The 15,014-nt window shown below is 58.1% G+C and overlaps 2 protein-coding genes across 6 annotated transcripts; both read right to left on the reverse strand.

Annotated features, from left to right (window-relative positions):
• Positions 1-1,083: 1,083 nt before the first annotated feature.
• On the reverse strand, positions 1,084-11,690 carry FGF8 (fibroblast growth factor 8). Of its 5 annotated transcripts, none has more exons than XM_069460566.1 (6): positions 6,947-7,190; positions 6,814-6,850; positions 6,187-6,273; positions 5,775-5,955; positions 2,399-2,505; positions 1,084-1,589 (listed from the first exon to the last, which is right to left on the reverse strand). In XM_069460566.1, the coding sequence occupies exons 1-6, from the start codon at positions 6,976-6,978 to the stop codon at positions 1,299-1,301; spliced, it is 735 nt and encodes a 244-aa protein (XP_069316667.1). In that variant the 5' UTR covers positions 6,979-7,190; the 3' UTR covers positions 1,084-1,298. The 5 variants fall into 5 exon arrangements, with proteins under 5 accessions (XP_069316667.1, XP_069316671.1, XP_069316670.1 ...); XM_069460567.1 differs by having other exon boundaries at positions 1,106-1,589; positions 5,775-5,922; XM_069460570.1 differs by lacking the exons at positions 6,187-6,273; positions 6,947-7,190 and adding an exon at positions 11,638-11,690 and having other exon boundaries at positions 5,775-5,922.
• Positions 11,691-12,689: 999 nt separating this feature from the next.
• Positions 12,690-14,810, reverse strand: NPM3 (nucleophosmin/nucleoplasmin 3). The gene is made up of 6 exons (XM_069460520.1): positions 14,691-14,810; positions 14,249-14,334; positions 13,895-14,014; positions 13,665-13,758; positions 13,141-13,265; positions 12,690-13,047 (listed from the first exon to the last, which is right to left on the reverse strand). The coding sequence occupies exons 1-5, from the start codon at positions 14,806-14,808 to the stop codon at positions 13,150-13,152; spliced, it is 534 nt and encodes a 177-aa protein (XP_069316621.1). The 5' UTR covers positions 14,809-14,810; the 3' UTR covers positions 12,690-13,047; positions 13,141-13,149.
• Positions 14,811-15,014: the final 204 nt, after the last annotated feature.

The following is a 15,014-nucleotide window of genomic DNA, read 5'->3' on the forward strand; positions in this document are numbered from 1 at the left end:
CACACTGTGGCCTGTCCAGCACTCCCACGGCATGCATGACCTGGCCATCCTGGTTCCAAAGCAGCCCTCCTTCACAGGCTAGTCCCTGACAGATGGCCTGCCGCTTCTCCCCCAGGCCACGAGCTGTGCCTTGAGCTGTGTGTTCCGGTCCCATCCCACACCAGCTCTTCTGCGCTAGGCCATCTCTCCGAGGTTGGCAGCCTATTCCTGGACAGCAGTTTGTTCCCTGGGCTCCTCCACAGCACCCAAGCTCAGCACCTTCTGCCCATAGCTCTCTAACCAGATCTCTCAAAGTTAACATTGTTCCATGTCACAATTGCCAACATCAGCCTTGGCTGTCTCCCTTCAATATACCCCCACCTTGGACCCTGGCAGCTGCTCTTTTCTTTCATTTTCTGGAGCCTGATTTCTCAGAAAGAACCAGTTCTGGAATCTCCAACCCATTTCCCACATAGACCTAAGCACACAGAGAAAGGCACTTTTTAAAAGACTTGAATCCATAATTATAGCTCTGGTCCTAGCATGGTCATCATTTCTGGCCCTGAGGTGGCTTGAGGAAGTGTTAGCAATGACTCCTGTTAAGAGTTAGGAGGGCCATGTCTGAGCACTCCCAGGACCATCTAAGAGCCTCTTCTTGCCCTTTTCCCTGCTTCGATCCTCCTGGGAAAACCCCTCTGAGTGACAGTGATGGGGACAGCTGACAGGCATGGGTTCTTAGGCTGGAGGGAAACTAGTCAGAGCTGGTGCCTGATCTGCTGCATCTCCCAGCTGCCACCAGCTGGGGCAGGGCAGGAGGAAAGGGGGCAGGACTCACTCTCCAATACACACTTTTAATATGAAAGTTAAATAAATATTTCAATCATTTAATACCAACTAGTACACAACCACCCCCCACTGACACCCACCCCTAAAAGAACGGGCCTATGTCACAGTCCTTTCCTCCCAGCCCCACCTGGGGGTGCAGCAGCATCCCTGGCCACCTGGCCAGAAAGCCCCCCACTCCCATGGAGCCCCCAACCGAATCCCAGTCTAGGCCATTAATGGCCCTTCCTGAGAATTAAGAAGACAGACACCACAGCCAAGTGGAATACAAAAATAGAGCCTCTCTTTTGTTTAAAAAAAAAAAAAAAAACTGCAAAAAAACCCAACAACAAACAATATCAACAACTGGAACCCCGGGCTCCCCAGCACCTCCCCAGCCTGTAGCAGCGCAGATCTTATCTGGCTTGAGTTTCTCTCTTGTTGCCCCTGCGAGATGAGGGGCTCGCGTCTGGCCCGTGCGCAGGGGCCGCGGGCGCCTATCGGGGCTCGGGGGCCCAAGTCCTCTGGCTGCCGCGCAGGCTGCGCGTGAAGGGCGGGTAGTTGAGGAACTCGAAGCGCAGGCTCTGCTCCGTGGTGTGGTGGCCACGGGGCAGCCGCTTCATGAAGTGGACCTCGCGCTGGTGCTGCCGCGTCTTGGAGCCCTTGCGGGGCCGGCCCTTGCGGGTGAAGGCCATGTACCAGCCCTCGTACTTGGCGTTCTGCAGCGCGGTGTAGTTGTTCTCCAGCACGATCTCCGTGAACACGCAGTCCTTGCCTTTGCCGTTGCTCTGCAGGTAGGGGGGCCAGACACAGCGTTACAGAGCCCCCCATCAGAGGCAGAGGGCAAGCGGCCCCAGACAGCAGGTGGGCACCCCAGCAGATGGCATGGTGGGCAGGAGCCGCAGCCCCACCCCCTGCCCGGGCACCCGCTCTCTAATCCCTCACAACCCGCAGCCCACCCGGCAACTTCCTGTTCTCCCGGGCAGCAGTGACACATGGTTGTCTACAGAGGGGCAGGGCCCCAACGCAGAGAGGCAGCAAGTGGGGCCCAGAGCCTGCCTGCTCTGGCCTCCTGCCCACCAGTCTGGCCACCACCCGTTTCCCCACCTGCCCCCCTCAGCCCTTCAGGACTCCCGGCCCCAGGGCAGCCACCCTCTGGGGGAGGGGAGGCCTGTGAGGAGACTCTTGAGTCCCAAGCCCCAGAAGCCCAGGAAGCGGGGAGCTCCAGGCTGGAGAGGAGCCGTGACTAATGGGGCCATTTCAGAGCTCGGCCGAGGGGCTGGGCCTGCGGCTTACTGAACATTCCAAATGCTGGTACCATGTAATTGGACATAATAGCAAAGCAATTTGGCGATTTGTTAAAAAGATATATGGAATTTACCAACCCCCCCAGCCCTTCCCTAGCCTGCCTCTTCCTCCTTCACCTTTGTAGCCTTTCATCTCAAAAGCAGTTTCCTTCTCCCTTACTGCCCCCCCCCCCATCATTAGGTAACCCCAAGGTGGCTCTGTCTCTGCCCACCTTGTTGAGATCAGAGCACAAGACTGTCCTGGAGGAGCTTCCCAGGCCCCAGGGCCCCACCTCTCTTGGGGGCCTCACCTTGGCAATCAGCTTCCCCTTCTTGTTCATGCAGATGTAGAGGCCCGTCTCAGCTCCGCGGACTCGAACTCGGCTCCCAAAAGTATCCGTCTCCACAATGAGCTTTGCTATCAGGGAAGACAGGATGGCAATTGGAAGGGCCCTGGCCTTAACTGTTCCCCTTTCTCACCCCAGCTGGTCCACAGACTTGTCACATGCCAGCTGCAACTGCTCTAAGGGCCAGGTACCCAAAACCTGGGCTCTGGCCGAGCCCAGCTACTGATGTGCTCTGCAACCCTGAGAAGGGGCAAGTTTACAGAGGGGGGTGAAGAGGATTGTGGTTTCCAAACTGGGTTCCACAGAGGGGTCTTGGGGCCATGAAATTGAAAAGGCTGAAGCTCCATTTCTTCCACTCCACTTTTTAAACCAGACAGAAATGACTTTTATGTTGAGAATCCAAGTAAAATTTAATTTTTTTTTTTAAAGTTCAGTGGTGTCATCATAGCTCACAGCAACCTCCAGCTCCTGGGCTCAAGCCATCCTCCCACCTTGGCCTCCTGAATAACTGGGACTACAGGTGTGGCCCACCACGCCCAGCTATGTAAAATTTAATTTGATCAGAGTTCCACGGCTAACCAAGAGATCTCTGAGGATCCTTCCAACTCAGAATATTATGTGCACATGCCCCACGGATCACTACAAACATCCACGTGTAGCAGTGACATCCACTCCTGAGGCCAAAGATAAAAGCTTTCTCTCTTGTTTCTGCCACTTCAGGTACTAACTCACAGTCTTGGCCACCTCTCATCCCTACCTCTTGGGCAGCCCTGCTCTGCTCAGGTGAGAGGGATAGGGACAGCTCTCCCTACATACGTATACGTCACCCATGCACATGCACACAGCCAAAGCCAGCTGTTTCCCAGAACCTCAGACACCAGACACCCGCTGGGAGGATCCTGCCTCTTCCCCATGGCTTCCCAGTCACCAAAGTCCCCAGCCCCAATGTCCAGAAATAAACAACTCAATCGTCTTCTCTGTTTTAGCCTTCCTTGCAGCTGGGCTTCTCACCCCAGTAAGCAAATCCTTTTTGTGGGCACAGAGGGCCAGGAGGCAGGGACTGAATTCTCTAGCTTCTCCCTGCTCCCCATCCCCTGGACAGCCAACTTGCCACAGAAGCCTGTCCTGTCCGCCTCTCTATGCAACTCTTCTCTTAGAGGCTGTCCTCAAGAAGGGAGTAAGGGCTGATTTAGCTGTTTGGAATGGGAGAGGAGCTGGCTCTCCTATCCTTTCTACCGCAGAGCCCAGCCCTTTCTCTCCTTGAGAAAGCAGTTCTGGAACTTAGCCTGCATTGACATGTGGCACCTTCTCTGTCCCTGAAACAAATGGCAGAGTGGGGGGCACCAAGGTCAGCTAGGCAGCCATCCCTGCCCAGCCTGTGACTGCCCAGCTCCACACAGGCACAGTGCTGGGACCCACTGGTCAGGTCCCCAATGTGGCCCCAAGTTGGGGGTGGGGGGAATGAGCCTGTCACCTCCCCACCCAGCCACCTGCTCTTGGACCTAGCCAGTGTGCTCATCCCTCTCCTGATCTGCTTTCCAGAGCAAAGAGCAGCTGCTTTTAAGGGCCAGGAAGGACGCTGACTGGAGACAGGGGGAAGGGGTCCCCGTCTGAGGATTCTGGCCAAATGGGGCAGATAGAGACGGAGTAGGTGCCTCTGTTCCTTCCCGGGGCCCATAAAGAAGCAGTTGAGACCTCTCTGCTATTCTCCCGACTCTTCTGTTCCAGCTGCATATCATAAGCCTCTGTTCTTGGGGCCTCCAGCTCCTATTTCTGCCCTGCAGACAGGGACCAGGGGACCTCGGAAGCCTCCTCTATGTCTGAGAGAAGTGGCATCAGACCTCCTCAGATGTCTGAAGACTGATTCCCCCCGCGGCCAGCTTGGCTTCTCCTTCCCTCCCCCAAATCCAAGGATGCTGGGCCATTTGCTCCAATGGAGCAAACCCTGGAGGAGCCAGGCACTCGTTGCCTTTCCTTGGAAGCTGAGAAGGGCAGCAAGCAGCCAATTTGGAGGGACAAAGGGACCATAGGCCAGCTCTGCCAGCCCAGCGGGGGAGCTAGGCCACCGGGCAGGCTGCCCCCACCCCCACCCCAGAGAGCCCCCACTCTCCTTCCCGGATGGATCTGGGGCGCTGGGGCCGAAGTTTACAGCGGCTTTCCCAACAGGGCTTTTGGAAAGCTTAACATTTTCAAACCTATTCTTCCACCCCAGTGACAGATTTATCCCAGGAAAATTATGTCTCCTCCTCCAGCTTTGAAGGGAAGTCAGCTACGTCCATGCAGAAAAAATGCAGTGAGACATACTCGATCCCCCAAACTGGCTCGAGAAGAGGAGAAAGTATTCAGGAAATGTTAAAAAAGGTGAAAGTAAGAAGAGTTTTAATCGCTCTGCCAGACGCGGGGGTCTCTCCAGAGATTCATAGAGAACAATCTTGAACCTCTTTTTTAACATTTACAGACTTGCAACTCCTTTCAAACTCCACATCTGAAAAAAGGCTCGTTCTTTTTCTGTTTTATATCATTCTTCATTTTTCTTCTTAGCTCTTAAAATGCCTCACCTTTTTATTACATTTTAATAGAGTCTTCCCCTCTCCTTTCATGCTTGTTTAACTTGGTCATTATTTAAAGGTTTTTAAACTCACAATAATCGCTCTCTAAAAACAACACCAGCCGCCCAGAGGGCTTGCTTTTCTCTTGGTACATCCAGGACTCTGAAAATTGGCCCTGTTTCAAGGCAGGAATATTGAATGTTTTAGAAATCAATCAGTCCTCAGCCTCCCTGCCGGCAGTAGCTCCCTGCACTCACCACCCCACAGGGAGCCGGGAGCCCTTGCCTGGGTTCCCGGGCAGGTGGGGAGGGCCCCTTTCCAAGCCCAGTCCCATGTGTAACTGACTCTTCTGATCAAAGTATTGAAAGGGTCACAGCATCCCCCTTTTCCAAACTGGGAGAGTTGCGGGGATTTCTCTCCCTTCTCTTTCCCACTCTCCTTTTTCGGGCCCAGGCGACATATCCTCTTTCAAGAGCTTCCCTTAAACCTGGGCCCCCTCCCCCTGAACCCCTTGCCTCCACCTGCAGCTGGGGAGGGGTGTATGAAGGGCAGGGGCATAAAGGGAGATTCCTGGATTCATTCATCTGCTGGGCGGGGAAGGGGGCACCTGTGGCCAAGTACTCCTGAGGTTACTTCCCCAGCTGACGCTCCAGACACCTTTCTGCCTTAATTCCTTCCCTTCTGAGCTGGGGAGCCTGCAGGCCTTTGGCCAGTGCAGTTGGGGCTGTCGGTCCAGTCGCGGCAGGCCAGCTACCTTTACTCCCACGGGGTGCCACGGCAGCGCGCCTTACCGAAGGGGTCGCCGTCTTCTGCCATGGCGTTGATGCGCTTGTTGGCCAGGACCTGCACGTGCTTCCCGCTGGTGCGGCTGTAGAGCTGGTAGGTCCGGATGAGGCGGCGGCTGAGCTGATCCGTCACCAGGCTCTGCTCCCTCACATGCTGTGTAAAATTAGGTGAGGACTGAACAGTTACCTTTAGGAAATTGAAAAATACACAACACACCATTATAATGCTACTCCGCCCAGGGGCCTGAGTGGCCCCCATCGCCCGCCCGGCATCCCCCTCACTGCCCTGGGCAGCCAGCAGAGGCTGCGGGGGTGCCCCCCCCCCCCAACATGCCAGCCCAGACCACCATCCCCTACTTAGGAAAGTCGGGCAGACCCAGCCCAGGATGAATGAGCCCGGAGGAGAATCTGGACCCACCTGTTGGGAAACACCCTGGGGCTCCCGGCCAGCCCGGAACAGGGAAGCGAGCTCCCTGCCCAACGCAGCCCCCCGGCCCGGGCCTTCCTAGAGGAGCAGGGCGCGTTTAAGTAGGGAGGCAGTGCTACCCGACCCCTGACATTTATAAAGACAAATTTACGGAGCAAATGTTCAGAGTGCAGAGGACCTGGGCACCCGATTGTTGGGCCAAACCGGCCACGAGTCTCCCTAGAGGGGTTTGGAGAGGGTTCCTGTTGCAGTCGTCACCCAGACTCTTCCCAGCAATGAACGTCCCCTGGCCCCAGCTGCCCCCTCCCTCAGCGGCCAGGTGTGGCCGCCCATAGGGTTCCCTATCCACCCCAACCTGGCGAGGATGCGTGGGGGACAGCGCTGGACTCCGAGACTTTGGGTTCTAGCCTCGCCACTCACTCGCTGTGTGACCTTAGGCAGGGCGCTACCTCTCTGTTCCTTAGCTCCCTCCTCGGGGTAGTGAGGGCTGGATTTTTAAGCTTCCTTCCAGGCCTGCCGCGCTGGCCGTAGGATCGGTCCTCGTGCCCCTGCCCGACATTGCCAACCAGAGTCCCCAGCGGGCCCGCCCGGCCCCCGCCTCTGCGCGCTGCTCCTTACCTGGGCTTGGAGGCAGAGAACCAGCAAGTGCAACAGCCTGTGGGAGACAAAAGCGGGCGGGAGAGAGGCGCGGGGTGAGCGGAGCGGGCGCGACGGGCCGGGCCGGCGGGGACGCGGGGGCGACGGTACTCACAGGCAGCTCAGCGCGGAGCGGGGGCTGCCCATGGCGCGCGGCCCGGGAGCACCGAGAGCCCCGGCGGGATCACGCCGTCCCGCGGGCGGCTGCAGAGGGACGAGCTGCGGGGAGGCGGAGGGAGGTTCGGGTGCGGGAGCCTAGCAGCGGTCCCGACGCGGCTCCGCGGGTCCCGTGGAATGTCGTGCTTGCCGCGCCGCGCTGAGTCGCTCTGCGCCGCTGCGGGAGCCGGTGGCCGCTGGCTGCTCAGGAGCCGGAGCAGGCAGGAGGGTAACGGGCCGCCGGGTGGGTGGGTAGGTGGGAAGGGAGGGGGAGGGGTGGGGGCGGGGGGCGCCGCACCGGGCGCGAGGGGGGAGCGTGGGGCGGGCGGCCGGAGCCCGCAGCCCCGGGCTGGGAGCTGGGGCCGAGACGCAGCCCGGGGCGGGGGCGGGGCGGACCGGGGCGGGGCGGTCGACGGGTCTAGGATTGGGGGTCTGGGCTAGGGGAGGGGTCTGGGACCCGCGGGAGGGGCGGGGGCGGCCGGTGTGGGCGCCTCCCCCTATCCCTGGCCTGTCCGCTCGCGCGCTCCTGGGGCCCGGACACGCGGGGATGGGGCGCCTCGGACAGCCTGCTCTGCTGGGCCCCGAGACCCTGAGCAGGGGCTTTCTGGACCGCCCAGTGCGCCCGAGTCCGACGGGGCTGTCTCGCGCCGTGGGCCCCGGTCCGCTGTCGCGTCCGGCTACGCAGCCTGTCTCTGAGCCACCTACTGTGTGCTAGGGCTGGGCCTGCCTCCTGCAAGCGGCTGATACCCGTGCAACGAACAGCTGTGCGCAGTGCGCGCCTATGCGACTCGGACCGTCTGAACACCCCGCCCTGCCGGTCTCTCCTGTCTCGTTCAGTCTCCAAGGAGGCCCCGGGAGCGAGAAACACCTCCCTCATCCCCAACTTCCATTATCACTATCACCCCGGCCCCTGTCCCCCGCCACTAGCCTGAAACTTGAGAGAACCCATGAGCTACCTATGTAGAAGGGGGAGCCCAGAGGTCCCTGGCAGGTCCCACAGCCACTGCCCTACCCCCCAAACCCAGCAGGCAGCAGGAGCAAAAATAACTATTCTCAGCAGCTTTTCCTAGGGGAAGGAACTTAGATCCAGACCACCCAGCCCTTTACCCTCAGACTCCCATTATTTTTTCATTTCACAGGTCTTTACACACCTACTGGTGCCTTGGGTCAGGGGTGGGAGGAGGAGATAGGCACTTGTCTAAACCTTTCCCAGCTCCTCACCTCACTGCTTCCCCCTGAGGTTTCTGGAAACCCTGAGCCACCACACTGCTTCTGTGGGAGCAGCCAGCCTGTGGGCAGAGTGCCCTGGGACAGGTACTTGTGAGAAACAGGTGGAGCCACAGAGGCCCTACCCAGCTGCTGCCTTCACCCAGGACTTCCCCATGGCCACTGGCCCTCCATGCCCCTGGGGGTCCGACTGGAGGGGCTGGGGTGGTCCCAAGGAGCCGTTAGGCCAGAGGGAGCAAGCAGGCCCCTGTCCAGCAGCACAGCCAGGTTCTGCCTACCTCCTGGGTTTTGTGCGCGCCTTTCCCTATGCTGCGTCTTTCCCAACTCCCAGCCACAAATGCAAACACCAAGGATTGTTTAGAAGGGAAAACAGTTAGAAGACTTGTCCCAAGATCTCATCCCTCCTCAGAGAAGCAGACTTCCTGAGCCCACCTGCTACTCCCCTCCAGGGGTCTGTTCACCAGGTTCTTGCCCACATACAGACCTTGAGGGAAGGACCATGTCTCTCTAGCTCAGAAATCTCAGCTCACGGCCCAGAGCTCAGCAGAGTTGTTCTGCAGTTAGTGTTTGTTGAATTAATGAATAATGGGGAAATTGGCTGAGCATTTAAATATCAGTCACCCCATGTGCAACTTCCCCAGGGAGACTTGCCTTCACCCGCCTCCCAACAGGTAATAATCGGAAGCACTACAACGTATCTAGCACTTGTATCTGCTACAGGTTTGGCAGGCACTGTCTCCCTCAACCCCCCTGGTGCGAGGTAGGTCAGGTGGGCTCCAGTGGCCACAGCCCAGGCCAGTCCTTCACTGTGCTCTGTTTAAGTCTTTTTTTTTTTGAGACAGAGTCTCACTCTGTTGCCCAGGCTAGAGTGAGTGCCGTGGCGTCAGCCTAGCTCACAGCAACCTCAAACTCCTGAGCTCAAGGGATCCTCCTGTCTCAGCCTCCCGAGTAGCTGGGACTACAGGCATGCACCACCATGCCCGGCTAATTTTTTCTATATATATTTTTAGCTGTCCATATAATTTCTTTCTATTTTTAGTAGAGATGGGGTCTCACTCTTGCTCAGGCTGGTCTGGAACTCCTGAGCTCAAACGATCCGCCCACCTCGGCCTCCCAGAGTGCTAGGATTACAGGCGTGAGCCACCACGCCCGGCCTCTGTTTAAGTCTTGAGTCATGATTTTGTTGAGTGTCTGCCTCCCTCTCTGCACTGCTCCAAGCTGGTAAGGGTGACGTCTGTTTGCTCACCATCTTAACCTCACGCCCTGTACATGTAGGCCCTCGAAAATGAAAATCTTTGTGTTATTAATAAATAAATGAATGAATGGGTGGGGAGGGGATGGATGCTTCCTGAAAGGGATGGGACTTTTCCCCAAGGACCCAGCCCTCTGAAATCTGATGAGCAGAGCAAGGGGCAGGAGGCAGGTAGGGGTCAGGGCAGCCAGCCCATCCATAGTGTGTACATGGTCCCAGAGTCACAACCAGAGCCAGCCTGGACACCTTCCCCTCCCTGGGGCCCGGGGGCAGAGCACTTGGCTCAGACCAGCATTAAACTCTGGTTGTGGAGCCCCATAAGTTTCTGAGGCCCTGGGCTGAACTGCAATGGTCTCCACCTACCCTCCTCCCTCTCCCCCAGAGGAGATGGGCATCTGGGGTCTAAAGGATCCGAGGTTAGAGTGTTAGTCCCACCCCTACCTCTGCCACGGAGCCTCTGCCAGACCAGAATTCCTTCACATTTGGAGACCCTCCCACGAACTGGACCCTCACTCAGTTCGTTGAGATTCTCCTCTCTCCCAAAATCCGTATGTTTAGGGGAGAGGGGCAGATGGGGACACCCACGCAGCAGGCACCTGGTTCTGCCCGGGCACGCCCCGTGACTGACAGATGCAAATGTTCCGCCGGGCCCCCGCAGGCCGCTCCCTCCCTCGCTCGCTCGCCCGCCTCCCGGCCAGCTCCCTCCTTCCTTTATCTTATCAAAGCCCCGTAATTACAATTGCTATTTTGTTTCCTCGAATCTGCAATCAGAGCTCCTGGGCCCAGATGAGGGAACGCCTGTCAACCTGATCGCTGAGTGACAGCTCGGCCACCTTCCCCGGCCGCCTCCACACTCAGCAAACAAACACACACGCACACACACACACTCCCTCGCCTGCAAACACAAACACACACTCCTCGCCAACACAAACGGCCCCTCTCCGCAGACACGCCCTCGCCGGCACCCAAACACACACCTTCAGCCTCTTCCCAAACGCACTCCTGGCCCCCCGGCGCGCCCCAGGCCCCTCAAATCCACACCAGCGGCGCCGGCCACTGGGACTGCAGCTAGCTCCTACGCGTGCTCCCGCGCCCGGCGTTCAAAGCGCCACGGGCTCTCCCCCCGACCGTTCAAATGCAAATCGCCGAGACTGCGTTATGCACTTTGGATCCCGTCTGGGAGCCGTCCCCCTTTGCCCCCCAAATGCGAACCTGCCCCTCCTCCAGCGTTCGGCAAACTCCAGCGAACGCCTTGATCCCCTAGCGCTCCGAGGCCAGAGTGAATTGGCAGCGCTCCTACTGTGTGCTGAGGGGGCAGAAAAGGGGATCGAGAAGCGGGAGCAGGGAGGGAGAAAAAAACAATTCCCAGCTCTGTCTGCGGGGCGCCCTATCGGGCTGGGAAACTCCTGACTCAGAGTCGATGTGGATTGGGCCACCACTGCGGGCAGGAGTGTGCTGGGCGCCGGCCCACGCCCGCCAGGAGATTGACCAGGAAGACAGGCGAGGAATACAATGAGCAACCGGTGGCGTCGTGGGGAGGGGAGAGGGCGGGGGATGGTGGTAAATATTGGGGCGGAGCCACGCGCAGTGGGTAGATGGATCAGCTTGGGAGGCTTCCGGGAGAGACTACAGCGCCGCACTCAGCCCAGACTGTCGCGCCTCCAACCAAGCACGTGCCGAGGACTTCGGAGGCGGGAGCCGAGGTGAAGAAGGGTAAAGAGTAGTGAATACCGCAGCCCGACTCCTCTACTCATCATGAGTCCTTCAAATGAATGAACGCTAGCACGCACGCACGCACGATTGCAAGCCTAATGACGTATTCCCTCGCCTTCCGCCAGATTCGGCCGCCTAGACCACTCTCCGCACTTTTAGGTCTCTGCACCAACCGCAGTCGCCGAGCCCTTAGAGGCGGCTTGTGGAGAGGGCTGGCCATAATCTCGCCCACCAGAGGGCGCCAGCGCCAACCTTCCCCTCTCCTGGCACGACGAGTGGTTCCAAGCAAGGCTGCCCCCTTCGCCTTGGCTCCCCAGCAGAAACATTTCAGGAAAGCCCTCCTGGAGCGGAGAAAGCGCCTGCGACCCTGACCACCCCAATACGGAGAGGGGTCACCTCCCTTCGTCCTCAACTTGAGGACGAAGAGAGGTTGAAAATTATACCCCCTAGTTCTTCACCACGGGGTTCGGGGAAGATCCTTCTTCTCTAGGGATGTGTGTTGAGGAGAGTGCTTTTCCGTATTATGGGGACTCTCTTCAAAGTTTACCTGACCTGCCCCAATACCAGCCCCTTGGGGTTATCTTGGGCCCCCTCTCCCATGCCCACTCACTTGCCCAGAGGCTGGTTCTAGAACTGGCCTGACCCCCACCAGGCCCTGTTCTCTGTCCATCCTCAGCCTGTCTGGCCCCAGGCTGTCTGGGGAGGTAATGTTTTGTTTGTCTGTTTGTTTGTAGGGCACTGACAACCCGCTCCCCCCCCACCACCAACGCAGCTGCTGAACTGCTGACCCCAGAGCTAGTCACACACACTTATGCTCACATCAGGTACATCCCTTCTTCTTCCTGGCACAGTAGCAGCCAAGGCCCAGAACCACATGATTCCAGGCACCAGAGACCCCAGACCAGGAGGTGTGCTGGGGGGCAGGAACCCCTCTTAGTTCAAGAGGCCAATTCCCAGAGGCCCCTTCCTGCCCCCATATGCCAGGCCACCCGGATTCTGGTTTCCCTGTCACCCAATCTGGCCAGTCCCCTCCATCTGGCCCCTGGAATCAGGTTTCTAAGGGCCCAGCCCTGCTCAGAGACTGCCTACAAGACTCAAAGGAGAAGCAAAGACTGGTCCCTGCCCCACCCCTTGCAGGTCCTCTCTGGGCCTCAGCCCCCTCATGGGGCTAGGGATGCACATTCCTCAGGCTGCTTAAGCTCGCTTATCTGCCCCCTGCCCATCAGCCTGAGTGCTGACAGAGGCCTGGGCCCCTTGTTTGGACGCTGATAACCTCCTGCAATGGCCCTCCCCCACCTGCAGCGACTGGGAACGACTGAATATTGGGAGGTCCCCTTTCAGCAAAGCAGTTGGGGCCCAGGCTTGGTCCTGGCCCAGGGATCTGGGAATAGTAGGATCCCACATTCCCCCACCCTCCCCGAGGTCCAGGGCCACCCTCAGTGCTGCCACAGTGCCACCTGGTGGTCTCCAGGGAAATGTCACCCCAGCATGGGAAGAAGCCACACAAATGAGTTACAAAAACCCCATAGCACTTTATTTCAGCCTTTATCCAAAAATGTAAAAAGTGTTAAAAAATATGTAGTTCTGAGCTCCAGACACTAACTTCCAATCCTCATAGGCAGGTAGAGAGGGAGGGTTGTTCAGGATACAAGTTCAGAGTTCCTCCCGCTCCTAGAGAAAAGGGAAGTCCCAGGCATGGTGCAAGACCAGAACACCAGGGCCCTATGAAGAGCAGGCCCCTTTCCTAGCTCAGGCCCAAGTCCCTCGAACCAAACCCCTACCCCAAACTCTCCTCTTCAATGAAGAGGAAACATTTACAATTCTTGAAACTTGTCCAGGAACATGGTGCACATAGGCCGCTGGCTGACCTGGGAAGAGCAAATGGGGGTCAACATCTAAGCCTTCACCTGCTCCTCCTGCCCCCTCCCAGAGTCTTCTGGTACCCTTCCCTCCCTACTCACCAAGGAGGGCTAGGGCCTGCCCCCCTGCTTTTTGGCAGGAAGGATGGGGCACAACTCAGCTTCCTCCTCTTCACTCTCTTCTTCCTCACTCTCCTCTTCCTCAGAAACATCGTTACTTATAGTAACTGGTGGACACACAAGCAGTAGAAGGAGGGGAAGATTAAAGCCAGGCCCCTTTCACGCCACACTTACTGTGGTGCTAGTCTTGCAGGGACCCTGACCTCCCAGAGATTATGGTATAGGTGAGAAGAACCTCAGGCACTAAACTGGGTGACAAAGAGCTAAAGGAGTCCACATCACTGGAGCTGGAGAAGCTGGGACAGGTTCCACGAAGGAGGTAGGTTTGAGTAGGACAGAAAGTAGAGAGCACATCATGCACAGGGCACAGCGTGGGAGGGCACGCAGGCCTGTATGGGGGCTGTGCTGGGAGATGAGGCTGGGATGGGGCAGGAGTGTGTAGTACGGGGGAGACCTGATGGGAGAGTCCACTGGAGGCAAAGGAGAGGGCCCTGCCCTCCTCTCACCAATCTGGTGGCGCCCAGTGATCCGCACAGGGCCAGAGCCAGACTTCAGGCGGAAGGTTACAGGTGGTTGGAGCTGGAAGTCATCCAAACTGAGCTGGAAGAAAGACAAGGATGAAGGCCTGGCCCACTCCTATCCCACCCCAAGAGTATTTCCCACTCTTCCAACCCCAGGGAACGCTTTCTTTAAAGGCAGCATAGAGAGAGATGTAAGGTATGGCTAGGGAACTCACCATGGGCTGGCAGGACAACTTGAGGTTAGCCACAGGAACTGCAATCTCCTGCTGGTCATGGTTCCGGGCCACAACTTCTACCACATTACACTCGTCTTTGGCCCCCTCAGTGAGACACAGCTGGGAAGGGTACACAGGGCCTCAGGGTCTCCTCAAGCGAGGGTTGACACTACTAGTGAAGGTATCTACTCTAGAATTTGCCCAGCCTCAGCGGCCCCAGCATCACCTGGCCAGGGGAGCCAGCCATATGGAAGGTACACAGAGGAGACTCCTAGTAAGGGGAAGGTGTTGGGTAGAGGCCCACTAATTGCCTGCCCAGGTTTATTCATCATCGGCCCCTCCCCCACCCCTCACCATGGTCAATGCCAGCACGTGCTCTGAATCATCCTCTTCCTCTACTTTGAAGGTGAAGGAGCGGGTGTGCCCGGAAAGCTCACAGCCTGGGAGAGAACAGTGTGACTATGCTTGAGTATTTGGGGGGTGGGGGGAGTCACCAACCCCCACCCCACCCTGTCACGTGTAGCCACGGCCTGACTGGCCATTTACACGCCCACCAGGCGTCCCTTCTCTCAGAACACCTGGGGAGCTCGGCCCTGGGCCCCGCCCCCCACACCTGGGACAGGGATCTCACCGCCCGCTTTCGCTCAAGCGGCCGCGGGCGAGGTCCCCCTAGCCTTCCGGAACAGCCAGACACCCCTCCGCACCCACCCATGCCATGCAACTACCCGCATTTCTGTTCCTCATCACGACCTCTTGCCGCCCCAATATTACCCACAGCCCCTCCTTTCCCCAATACCGAAGAAAAAACTGTCCATAGTGACCGGGGCCGGTATCCGCACACCCCCGACACCCTCGGCCCGGACTCGGCTCTCCTGACTCAAAAACGCTAAGGCAGCAGCCGTGCCGGCGGCCATGCTGCAAGGGCCGTCTCCAAACTCCGCCCCCGACACGTACAAAGCGAGGGACCTCGGCCAGTTCCGGCCCCGCCTATTAAAGGAGACGCTCGGTCCTGAAAGAGGACAGACACCGCGGACGCAGGGATCCAGCGCCTCTTCACCCAGAAGCCTGCAACTGCTGCTCAGACCTGTGTCAAGATCGCAGAAAGGCAGTAACAGCACAG

Source organism: Eulemur rufifrons, chromosome 28 (assembly GCF_041146395.1).
Source record: "Eulemur rufifrons isolate Redbay chromosome 28, OSU_ERuf_1, whole genome shotgun sequence".
In the NCBI taxonomy this organism is placed as follows: domain Eukaryota; kingdom Metazoa; phylum Chordata; class Mammalia; order Primates; family Lemuridae; genus Eulemur; species Eulemur rufifrons.